At 39.4% G+C, this 12,571-nt stretch overlaps 1 protein-coding gene across 2 annotated transcripts; it reads left to right on the plus strand.

The window, feature by feature from the left end:
* Window positions 1–1,198: 1,198 nt before the first annotated feature.
* LOC112558273 lies at window positions 1,199–12,313 on the plus strand. Of its 2 annotated transcripts, XM_025228638.1 has the most exons (19): window positions 1,199–1,334; window positions 1,642–1,820; window positions 1,959–2,086; window positions 2,438–2,678; window positions 2,886–3,057; window positions 3,417–3,654; window positions 4,212–4,329; window positions 4,675–4,850; window positions 5,256–5,415; window positions 5,847–6,044; window positions 6,387–6,626; window positions 6,948–7,107; window positions 7,386–7,627; window positions 8,921–9,051; window positions 9,212–9,365; window positions 9,765–9,986; window positions 10,343–10,436; window positions 10,601–10,718; window positions 12,114–12,250. In XM_025228638.1, exons 1-19 carry the CDS (start codon window positions 1,300–1,302, stop codon window positions 12,114–12,116), a joined length of 3,009 nt encoding a protein of 1,002 aa, XP_025084423.1. In that variant the 5' UTR covers window positions 1,199–1,299; the 3' UTR covers window positions 12,117–12,250. The 2 variants fall into 2 exon arrangements, with proteins under 2 accessions (XP_025084423.1, XP_025084424.1); XM_025228639.1 differs by lacking the exon at window positions 10,343–10,436 and having other exon boundaries at window positions 12,114–12,313.
* Window positions 12,314–12,571: the final 258 nt, after the last annotated feature.

Here is a 12,571-nt window from a genome sequence, read left to right on the forward strand (position 1 = left end):
ACATTCCAAAACCTATGCTGCACAACTCTGTTTACTTCTTCAACCTTCATCTCCAAAACAGCTTACTAATGAGCCGAATCATCCACTCTCAGGGGACTTTGGTTGATTTAACACCACCATCACCAGGTAGGTCTAAGTTACAAGTTAAAAGCAAGAATGTTGCAAGTACTAAAAATTCATTTGATTTAAACATTTGTTGAAGGAATAACTAATTAACTAAACTATTCACATATTTATTTCAAGAAAAATCCTATTCATATGAAAGGTTAAGCATCTTGAACACCTTTCATTTTAACATTTCAGGCCCTGTAAATATCACCACATCATATATGGAGGTAGTTCCTTGTCTGGAGAATCTACCACATGAGAGAGCTGGTCAGGATGACTGGGGAAAGTGGTGTCGTGGTGTGGACCCTTTACTTCCCAACCATTTGGTCATAGTGGATGGTCCTGGTTCCAAAACCTTGTTCAATGGACACACACCCCTGGAGGATCTGATGTACACCAAAGCTAATACATTTATATCAGGTAAGCAGGTGCAAAGAAACTGCAGTCCATTTTCAGTTCTATGCATCCAATTATAATACCATGATCTTTTAATGACTGGTGACCAGTGATCGACATTCTGCTGAGTGCCAAAGGAGGTAAAGGTTTAAATGTCACTGCAGTCTCATTTCTTTATATACAGTGCACTGCCAAGCTGTGATTGAAATAAGCTTACAAGATTTTGGTTTTAAACGCTTTGTATGGTTGCCAGTAATGGTTGCACTTCCTTTCTGATCTTCTTACAGCAAACTGGGATGGCTTTCATGATGACCAGAGCAGTATCCGTGGATACTCACTAACAGCAGGTCGCAAACCCTGCGAGGAGCTGCTTCATGAGTACCATGATCCACACCGCCACTTGGTACCACTAGATGACGAGACACAGTGGACTCACACCGGCATCATGAACATGAAGGAAGGCAGAAAAGTCCCAGGTGAGTTGAAAAAATCCCCTTTTGTTCCTTTTACTATGGTTTGGTGTTCTGGACACAAGTATGAGATACAGAATTTATACTTAACTGTAGTAATCAGTGGATGCTTGTTTGCATTTATTTGTTGTGTTCAAAAGTGGATGACATGGTCTTCAAGGCTATGATCAAATTGCAGATGGCAAGTATTATGTCACAATACGTGCCTTGAATAAAGTGGAGTATGGAGGGCCTCTAGCCACAACTGTGTGTCACACAACACCTTTATGTCATTGACACGACTCCTCCTGTCATATATGAAGTATATGGCACACGATATGATGAGATGACCTATCTGATCACTACTAAGTACAATGCTAGGTGAGTGCAAGCAAACATAACATCAGTTCTATCTGTATTCCTGGGCATAGCAATGATGAGGTCTGGCTGGCTGCTTGGCTAATATGACACACACCTGTGAAGGTTAATGAATGTGTTTCAATCTTAATTTTGAAAAATTCTGTCCAAAGCTTTGATAACTTTTATTTTTTAAGTTGGAAAAAGATCCTATATGTCACAATTTTAGCATGCTTTTGTCTGTCTTTAGTACATGTCTGAGTGTCTGAATGTCAGAGTCATAACAACCTAAATCTGATTTTAGAAGTTATTTCTTTAAATATTTCCCCAGTGACCCTCACTCAGACATAAAAAGTGCATGGATCTGCTTGGGGCGCACTGTTCTCAACTGTGACATTCTGGGATGGTTAGAGGCAGATACAGAAAGCAAAACTGAGGGCCCAGCTAGCATTACCAATCAGATAATAAATGGTGTTCCTGTCTGGATCAGGATAAGAGTGCAGAACTATGGTAAGTGAGAAAAATTGATCAAGAAGGCGATTCATGTTAGGAAAAATGATTTGATGTGCAAAAGGTTTTATTTTTGTCTTAAACTTTTAATGCTGACTATACTTCAACATATTCTAACAAGTTATTTATGTTATACAGTGGAGCTGCAGGCCTTGGGTCATGCAGACAACCCCATCATTGTGGACATCACTCCTCCTCTTGTTGGCAAAGTGTATGATGGACCACTGACCAGACATGACCTCAGTTACAGCAAGGACAGCAACATGGTGAAGTTATTCTTGGTTTAGTGCAGGGGAGGGGGTTGTTCTTGTACACAGCTGAATGTCTTCCATCATGCAGCCACAGAAGACACAGAAAAATAGCCAAGTGTACTTGTTGTGCATTGCACTTTGTTGTATACACAAAAAGTAAATAATGGGTTCAAATCATCAACTAAAAAGACTTGGGTGCAACTTTTGAAAGATCATTTCTACATTAGAATTTGAAGCTTTACATTTTGTTCACTAAGTATTAAAAAACATGAATGATAACACTACCACAACAAATAGCATGCATTACAGCTTTTCTAAAACAAAAGCCATAAAGGTTTGTCAGAGTTAAAAATCTTTTCTCAACAGTATTGTGCAAACTGGTATAACTTCACTGACCCTGAGTCAGGCATTGGTTTCTACATGGGGGCTGTGACATCAGCCAGTGGCAAGTTACTGACAGAGCTAGAAGTTCTGGACCGCCGCCAGTCCATGCAGTGCATTCAGTTCAGCAACCCTTCTCTGAAGCACAACACCTCATATCACTTTATGCTGGTGGCCTTCAATGGGGGACATAAACAGCTCAATGTGACAAGCATTTCAGATGGAGGTATTTATATTTTATTTATTTAGCTTTCCAGAAGCTAAAACTTAGCACTTGTTTCAAGCAGAGTTATTAAGTCTGTCACACAGCAAAACTTATCACAGCCTATTTTAAGGTGCCAGATTTCAAGTTCTTTAAGTTCAGCGATCATATAATAAAATGTTACAGTGGTTATATTAATGAAGCTTAAACCTAACATTTCTGTCTTAACAGTTCTTGTGGACCTTACACCACCTAAAGAAGGTAAAGTTATTGATGGTCTCTCAGAGAACTTTGAGGACCTTCACTTCAGTGTGCACAAGTCCACAGTAGCAGCTCGCTGGCAGGGTTTCAGCGATTCAGAATCAGGCATCATGCAGTATGAAGTGCAGATTGAACGAGCTGAGTAAGTGCTTGATTGAGCAATGCTTTCTATGAAGTGTATTTTTCATTATGCCCTTGATCTTCATTCTGATACTTTTCAAAAACTCTACTAAAATAAGAATCTTAAATTTTTGGTAGTAATCTGGAAAGCAGATGTTTTGTAGAAAAAAAATAACTGTGTTCAGTGGAGTGAAAGGGAAGAGAGAGTAAATTATGTTGGCAACATCGTGAGACCCTTTTTAACCATATATATGTGTAAGAAAGACATTGAGGGAAAGGGGGCAAGAGTGTAGAAAGACACGTTTACTGACACCTAAGCAAAAGTAACATGTCATTGTTGTTAAAAGTATTGTTGATGGGTCAGTTTCAATTTCTGCACAGGAATCTCACAACAAACTTCCAGGTTCTTCAAGAGTGGGAGAATGTAAATCTAGACACAACATTTGAGAAACACAGGTTCAGCCTTAGACACAGGGATGTTGTCAGGACTAAGCTGAGGGTCAGCAATGGTGCTCTCAACACTATTACTTCTGAGACAGACTCCTTCATCATAGACCTGACTCCACCAGAACTTTACAGCTTATGGGATGGACTAGGAAGTTCAGATATTGAATACCAGGCAAGAAATTTCTGTTAATGGATGCAGTTGGTTATTTCAGCATAATTTATGTGCATTATTTATTCCCATAAGCTTGGCTTTGCTTTAGAAGGATGAGGCATCGCAGCCTAAAGTCACTGGGAATACAAACTGGGTGGGCCAGGATTCATAGAGTGGTCAAGCTCGGAGACTTTTGATTGATAGGAAAGATACTTGCTGAATACACAAAGTTGTTGTTGTTAATGTGTCATGAACCTTACAAAATATGTGACGACCAGTTATCCTGACTTGGAATCTGCACAGGATCTAAAATTTAAGCAGTTCACCTGCAAGGCAGGTGTCTTCCAATAGCAATCTGACCACAGTTGATTTGTGGTCATCATGGTATCTACTTGTACAGAGCATTGTTAGAGCCAAACATGACTGATTTGCACTGTTACATTTCTATAGGGGCTTTTAATGTAATGTTTGTATCACTTTTAAATGGGATACATGGCTTTAAATTTTGTTTTTTATTTGCTGAAATAACTGATCAGGTGACTTTATATCCTGTTGGGTTTTTCCCTTTCTGACATCAGTCTGACATCACCAGCCTCTCAGCCAAATTTGAATTTCATGATGATGAATCTGGCATTGACTACTACAAGTATCAGGTCTACCAGACAATGCATGGACACCATGCACAAATAATTCCAGGTTGGGCACAGTTTTCAAGTGATTAGATAGACCTATTCAAAATAAGGGAGGCTAGAAGGCATAAATGTGGGGGCAGATGTTTGTAAATATGTGGATGCATTTCCATTCTCCTGTTGATGAAACAGAAAAGTAATTTATGCTGATTATTCATGTAGAGATGTTTGCTTTGTCTGAGATTTAATGCTTATTGTTATTGTCAAACAAATAATGGTATATATATATATATGTGCTGCTGTGCAGTTTTCAGTATAAATTGTTTTTATCTAATAGGTCTATAAATATTTACATTTAATTATTATAACTGCACTATATGTGCTTTTATTCTTATTTGTTTTGCATTTTTAGCAACAAAAAATGATTGGAATCGCCTACCATCTGGACCAAGGAATAGTCTGACAGTGAATGGCCTTACATTAACCAGTGGTTTGCGGTACTCCATTCGCATGGCTGCTGTCAACTCTGCAGGATCTGTCACCACCTACGATACAAATGGTGTTCTGGTCGACAACACTCCTCCCACTGTACGCCTCTGTAAATTTTATAATGATCATTAATTATTTCTGACATAACTTTTCGATTATATTATGCTGGTATGTCATAGATGGATGAATACATAAAATTGACAAATAATCTGTGCTATGTAATATTAATAGCTTTTACAAGTTGGTGGAGGTTACATTAATCAATTTAAATAGTTTACATTACTTCATGTCTATATTTTGACTGTTTGTAGGCTTGCTGTAAAGCACTTTGGAATGTGTATGTTGGTTTTTACATCAACACTTAGAAGGTGTTGAAGTATTTTTATATCTTTACTGCTAATTTTATAACGGGTTTACTCTAATGAGATCTGAGCTACTTATCTCTCATGTGGTGTGGGCAAATCTCTAGTATTTAGAAAAGTGTGACTTGCTTGTTTTTTTCAGATGGAGAGGGTGCATGTTGGTGTTCTTTCCACCGAAGATGAGATAGATTTAGATGGCTATGTTCTTCAGAGTGACCAGTCTGACATCAAGGCTAACTGGCTGGCCACTGACCATGAGAGTGGAATTGATCATTATGAGGTGGCTGTGGGCACCAGTCCAGGTCAGCCAAGATAAACTTGCTTCATAGCAGTGCTATAAATTAGTTTTATTGTTTGGTTTGCTTCTCATTGTTGTAAAATAAAAGTAACTTACATTCATCTGTAATAAAAGGTAAAAAGTCATAAAGAGGTTCACAATATCAAGGGCATGGCATGTGGAAAGCAGAGCTCAGCATTCCCCTTTCATTTTAAATCAAGTACCCATTTCTGCTCAATGCCTTCTGAGTGGGGTGGAACTAATCTAGCCTCAGGCCCAATTAGGTCAGAAGCCAGCAATCTTTTGCTTCACAGCTGATCACATTAGCCAACAGGCTACAGTGCCTTCCCTAGGTCTTTGTAGATGTCTGTGTAATTGTAACTGGTTGTCCTGCAGTTCAGCATACAGTTTAGGCATATTGCTTTCTTCTGGATGTTCATTTCTCAATTTGTTTAGGTGCCACTGATGTGCTGGATTGGCGGAATGTGGGTAAAGAGCAGGACAGATATATCTCAGGATTGAACCTCCAACTCACAGACAACAACACTGACATTCCCTTGTATTACGTCACTGTCAGAGCTTACAATGGTGCAGGGGATGTCAGTCCGTCACTAATTTCAAAGAAGATCAAAGTACTTCAAGAGGACAAAGCAGGTATATAAGTACTGAAGAGCTGATGGCTATTAATCATAACATTCTTTCTTTATAAGGGAATCTTGCCTCCCAACAAGAAAAATTTGAGTAGTTCATTAGTGTTTTATATTCATGTGTATTAAGGGGAATATCACCTATGTTCATCAGTTTATATGTACTGCTTACAACACAGTGTGGTAAGGGGTATGATGTATTTTTGTTAAGGTATGAAGAAAATATGCAACAGAGTTTTTGTTGGCATAAATTTAGACAGGAGTACACCCCTGTTGAAGAATTAGAAATAAAACAAGCATGACGCAGTGATGCTGTGAGTGATCATGGTAACTATTGGACTGCGTGCAGGTGTAGTAGTTGATGGTGGGCTGGACACTGTTCTCTTGAGCAGTGCGGGCCAGAACGATGAGGACTATCAGAGTAACATGTGGAGTGTCACAGCACAGTTCCGCGGCTTCTCAAGTCACCTACATGGTCTTACGCACTTTGACTGGGCTGTAGGTTCAAGTCCTGGTGCTGAAGATGTGCTGCCTCTGATGGCCATGGGTATTGTGCATGATGAGGAAGAGGACCAAACACCTGGCATGGGTGGGTCTTTCAGTTGTTAGCACCAAGCATGAGTGGGTCTTCTGGTCCTAGCACAATAGGGATAGTTTGATGCTAACACCAGACATGAGTGGGTCTTTTGTGCTAGCACCAGGCATGTGACTGTTTTTGGCTTTATCGCTAGGCTGTCTATTTATGATTGGGGTCCTTACTGCCACGAGCATTTCCAGAGCAGGATAGTGGTTGTAGTAAATGCTCTTGTAATAAATGTCAGCAAATAAGAAAGATGCTCAGCTCATTTTAATTTGTGCGGTTTTTTGGTAGATCTTGTTTTGGAAACCATAATTTTATGTTGGTCTACAGGAATAGCCAGTCGAGGCATTGCTCATGCTGTGCTGCCCTTGGAACCAGGCAAGAAATACTACACAACTGTACGTGCTCTCAACAACAATGGTCAGGCTGTGCAGTCAACATCAGATGGCTTCACTGTTGACAGAGAGAAACCCAAGCTTGGACTCATCAGGTCACAGATTTTAATTGAATGTTGTGGGGAATCGTTCAGTTATTGTATGTTCAACTGTTGTACTGTTACTTTTGGGTGCATGCCTTATTACATTTAGCAGATGACAAATAGAACCACTGCCAGTCCTGCAGTTGGTGGATATAACTGTGGTAAAGCATCATATTAGTCTGATTTTATTGGCCATCAATGATGTGCATTGCTTCTTTCCAGTTCTGCATTGTTTATGTGTGGCAGTTGTGATGTCCAACATGCTTGAGAGACATTGTTGCTGTTTTCAGCCTGTCATCTGAAACAAACACAAGTGCACTTCAGATGCCAGAGAAAGTTTTCTACCAGCAGGAGCCAGATGCACTCACGGCTAGGTGGACATTTGGTGATGCAGACAGTATTGTGAAAAAACTTCATTTTTCTGTTGGCTCTTACCCTGGTGCCTCTGACATCAAGTCAGTCACAGAGGTGACTGTAACTGAAACTGGGGAAGCTGCTTTACCCTCCAGACGAATTGACTTGAAGACAGATGGTATTGTGTGAATTTTTGTTTTCACTTTCTTCATTATCTCTTTTCTGCTCTTTTGTGTGTGGGTGCAGGGGAGGATACTTTTGATTCATGTATTTTTTCAGAAACTGTGAACATCGATAGGAGGAGTTTAGGGTTTGGATTATGTGAAAAGCTGGACTGAGTTAGATTTAAGCCTTTAAGGGGGTTAAGGCTTTTAACGTGCTAGATCAGAGTGAACTAGGGATGTGTGTTAATTTTCAGGGTTTTTTTTTTTTCTCTACAATTCATTTTTTTAATTTGGTTAAGAACTTACCACTCTAGTAGTGTACTAAGTTATGTCTTGGTTTTTGTAGGTGGGAGGGGTCAAACAGATACCAAACTGTCCCTTTTTCACACTTGCTGCATAGGTAATAGCCAGCCTTGAACTATCCAGCCGTGGCTACTGGCTACTGGATCTATTGTTACACCTTAAATTAAATTACAGTCACCTGACCCACTTGGGAAGGCCATGACCAGACAGTGAGGGATAGGGTGACCACTGCTGTCACAGGGGTCAGGGAAAGGTGACCAGACCTTAGGAAAGTGGGGTGGTGGTTGCTGGAACATTTGTTTGTTTGTTGGACAGGAATAGGATAAGTAGTGTAGCTTTATAGTTGAGGGAGGCTTTTTGGTTTGGAAGTAAGAGTGGAGAGACCACCAAGTGAAACTCTGAATAAAATTTACAGTTGTGTGGCAATTTTGATCTTTGTTGTGTTCTTGTGCAACTAACCCACATTTACATAGCCATCATGTTGGTTACAAGAGGAAAGCAGGGACAAGTGAAAACTATGTCTAGGTGCTGTTTATGCATACAATAACATCAGTGATTTTATAAGAAATTTACTGTTCCTGGTTTGGGTTTGTAAACTGGCAACCTACCACATGACATATGCTTGCACACACAATGCAAAGAGAACTCTGCATGCATAGCTGGAGGTTGTTGATGCCTTTATTTATGGGGACCACTTGCTGGTCACCTGCAGCTAATAGTGCAACTACTGCCAAGAAAAGTAAACAAGACGACTCCTTCTCATCATGACCCCCTCCATCCCCTTGGACCAAACCAAACTTGCACACCAATCAGCGCTGTTAATCAGTCAGCCTTCAGCTGGCATCTAATCCAACCTCTACCACACATGTATGCTTCGTGTGTGTGTTCCCAGTGTTTCTTTTAAAATGTCAATATGTCTAGAAATGATTGTTTTAAAAAGACAAAACTAGTATCTAAGATTTGCTGCAGTTTGCTTAACTCTTTCTGATTTATTTACAAACCAGGTCATCCCAGTATATTGACACTTTGGGCAGAGGATTCTGTTGGACTCAAAACTCAGCTTATCTCTCCCACTGTTGTAGTGGACACTAGCCCTCCGGATCAAGGCACAGTTGTGTGCCCTTCTTTCATCCAGGTTAGAAGATCAGAGGATAGAGAGAAAAAAGCTAATGTTGCTTCACTAAGCAAATCGAAGTTTCTGAATCTAAATCTCACTTTATGTACATTTTTTGTAGCTTCTGGTAATGCATAATCATGTATGTTAGCATGTGTGTTTGTGTGCATGTCTTATACAGACTCATTCGCAAGTGGAGTGCACATGGGCAGGTTTTGAGGATTTGCAATCTCCAATAACCTCTTTCACTTTCTACATGGGCACACAACCTGGTCTAGATGATGTTATTGCACCTGTGATCATGGAGGGACATGTGACCAGCTACACTGTATCTGGTAAATCAAAAAGTCCTTTTTCTTTGTGTCAGTGACTGTAATTTTTTTTAAAAAAGCTAGAAGAAATATATTTTGTAGATTGCTTTATCAAAACAGTATGGTCATGTCTGAGTGCTGACCATTTAGAAACTAGCAACTCTTTAGTTAATGAACAGACATCCCCTAACTGTCCCTTCAGCCCTGTCTCCCCAGATCGTTGAGGCTTGTAGAAACTCCCATACCATCATCCACAATTCTCTCCAAACAAATAGCCAGTTACTTTATCATTGTCCTTTGATTTCTTCAAAAAATATATTTTTTTTTTTTAGATACGACCTGTTGTGTAAGTGAAAATTCATTATACTTGATAAGATATGGTAGATGTAGATGAATAATGACTATGTGTGCTTCCATGAAAAGGTCTGAAGGACATTGTGGAGCACCAGACCAAGGTATACGCTACAGTTGTTGCTAAAAATGCTATTGGTCTGACGACAATGGCACAGTCACGTCCTATCTCCATGGATACAAGTCCTCCTCTTGCAGGCTTTGTGGTAGAACTTAATGATGCATACATTATCATTGCTGATAATGCTACAGCTACCAGCCTGGCCAATGTTTTCACTTGCAATAGCCAAGATGGTAAAAAATGTTTTCCATTCCTTACTTAGATAAATTGTTGTGATTTATTGTTTATCCTGTACCTTTATAAATTTGCTGTAAATGTAAGTTTTTAAAATATGTTAAAATTCTCCATCAGACTCGTAGGTCAGTTTATTTTCATGGTTTGAAATCTGCAGCTGTTAATATTTGTGAGAAATGCATTTTAAAACTTTAGTGGTATCAGAAACTTGTAAGAAGTAATCTGACTTTCACACTTCATACATTAAATGCATACTTACATAATTTGTTGTTGTTGTTGTTGTTGTTGTTGTTTTTTGTTGGTTTGTTTTTGTTTGTTCTTTAATTTGTTTTGGGTGGGTTTTTTTTTTAAACAGAGTGCAAGACAATTGACGTAGTGTGTCAAAAATCACTGACTAGTGTTTTAGTTGCCTGGTCACCCTTTGAAGACCCAGAAACTGGAATTAGCAAGTAAGTGCATGGTATTTTTGTTCCTAGAAAAATGTAAAGTCCACCAATCTGCCTCTCCATCTTTTCAGTCTATAAAATGTTAATGCATATTTAATACACATATTTTAACATAATTTAAAAAGACTTTTGTGTAATATATTCTTCCTCCCATTTCTGCTCAACAGATATGAAGTTGCAATTGGGTATACACCTGGTGGTGGTCAGATCAAAGAATTTCACGAGGTGCCCAGTGGTGTTCGGTATCAGTTGGTCAGTGGACTTGACCTCTATGGTCAAAGAAAGGTGAGTACGTGAAAACACGTGCATGTGGAGGAACACTGTTCATTTTAAAAATGAATTATACAGCCAGTGTATCATGAACCAACATTTACAGTGATGTGCACTAGGTAAACAATTTAGTTTGTGCACAATACCGCCCTGTGGGAGAGGACCAACCAAAACCCTGCCAGCCTAGACATCAAGAAGCGAAAGTGGGGCTGGATTGGCCACACTCTACGGAAGCCAGCCGACAATATAACGCGACAAGCTCTGGGCTGGAACCCACAGGGGAGGCGCAAGGTTGGGAGATGTGGAGACGATGTGGAGACGATCAGTCCACAGAGAGGCAGAGACAGCTGGCATGACATGGTCCCAACTAGAAGGGGATGCACAGGACCGGGTCCGATGGCGGCGTGTGGTTGCGGCCCTGTGCTCCACCGGGGGCGAATAGGAACGAAGAAGAGAAGAAGAAGAAGACAATACCAGAATAGTCAACACATGCAGCAATATTTTTGGGGCAGGGACTGGGGGCGAGCCCATGGGTGTGCCTGGTGTGTATGTGTATGTATTACTGTTGTTTGATGTTTGTATACAAATGGGAATAATAGCACATGCTACAGATGCTCAGATTTGGTTTGGATTTATCTGCAATTATATTTTTCTCAAACTGTACATAAAATTCTGTCATCTTGTTGAAAAAAATTAAGTTTTTTTTTTAATCAGATTTATTCCCCCTGCAATCATGTGAGAGACAAGAGTAGCGTGTACCGACAACCAAACTGACACTATGTGTGTCATGATCAAACTCATATGAGGGAATGACAGTAGTGCATGAAAGACAGCTTCAGGTCTGATTTTGACCCTCAGAAACCTGACACTTCAAGTTGTGAAAGACACTGGTGATGGAGATGAGCAGCCACAAGTTTATTTCTTTACTGGTAAACAGACACTTTGCATGTCTGATAATCTGATATAACTTTTGCACTAGGATCAGGCTTTGCACTAGGATAAGGGCTTATCTTGACACAATCCAAGCTGAAAGCGTTGGTCCAACAAGCCTCAATATGTTTGACTTCAACGACAGATGCTTGTAACTGTTACAGATTTTCTAATCAGTCTTTGATTTGAGATAAGGTTTCTGTTAGTTTTCACCTTTCACGATAGACATTATCAAAAAGCAGACAATTGTGACATTAACACTTTCATTACAGGAACATTGTTGATTTAAGAAATATTTTTATTGGAAAAGGAGTCTGGATTAAATTGATTATGCTTGAGATACTGAAAAATAAAAAAATGGATAGCACACTAGTGTAGAATTGTTGAAATTCATTTACAGAATTGTAGTTTTGTGACCAATAAAAAATGGATTGAGGATTACCCAGAAATTATAAACTTTCATTATGAAATTGGTTTCAGTGAAAGCAGTTTTGGGGTCAGGGAAAACAGCAATGGCATCATCCAATGGCTTCTCCATTGATCAGACACCACCCATATTTGACCAGACACTATTTCTGTACATGGATGCTGCTCATGGTGAGGCAAAGCCTGTAGAGAAGTTAATGGCTTCCAACTCGACAATACAAGTTGTTTATAGATGCAGTGACAACCAGAGCTCTGTGATGGTGAGCTGTCTTTACTTTTAATTTTGAATATACCCATCTGACTTGTGTCACTTCTGACCTATACTATTCTGAGATGAAAATCAGAGGATGTTAAATAAGCATCTATTTGGATAAATTGGTTGATCGAAATCTTAGTATGTGAATGAATGCAATGCTATTCACAAATAATTACTCTAATGCAGCATTAAAATTTTTTACTGACTTCAGTTAAAAAAAGATTACAGGTAGTCCTCGGGTTACGACGGTCTCGAG

Source organism: Pomacea canaliculata, linkage group LG2 (genome assembly GCF_003073045.1).
Source record: "Pomacea canaliculata isolate SZHN2017 linkage group LG2, ASM307304v1, whole genome shotgun sequence".
Classification (NCBI taxonomy): Eukaryota; Metazoa; Mollusca; class Gastropoda; order Architaenioglossa; family Ampullariidae; genus Pomacea; species Pomacea canaliculata.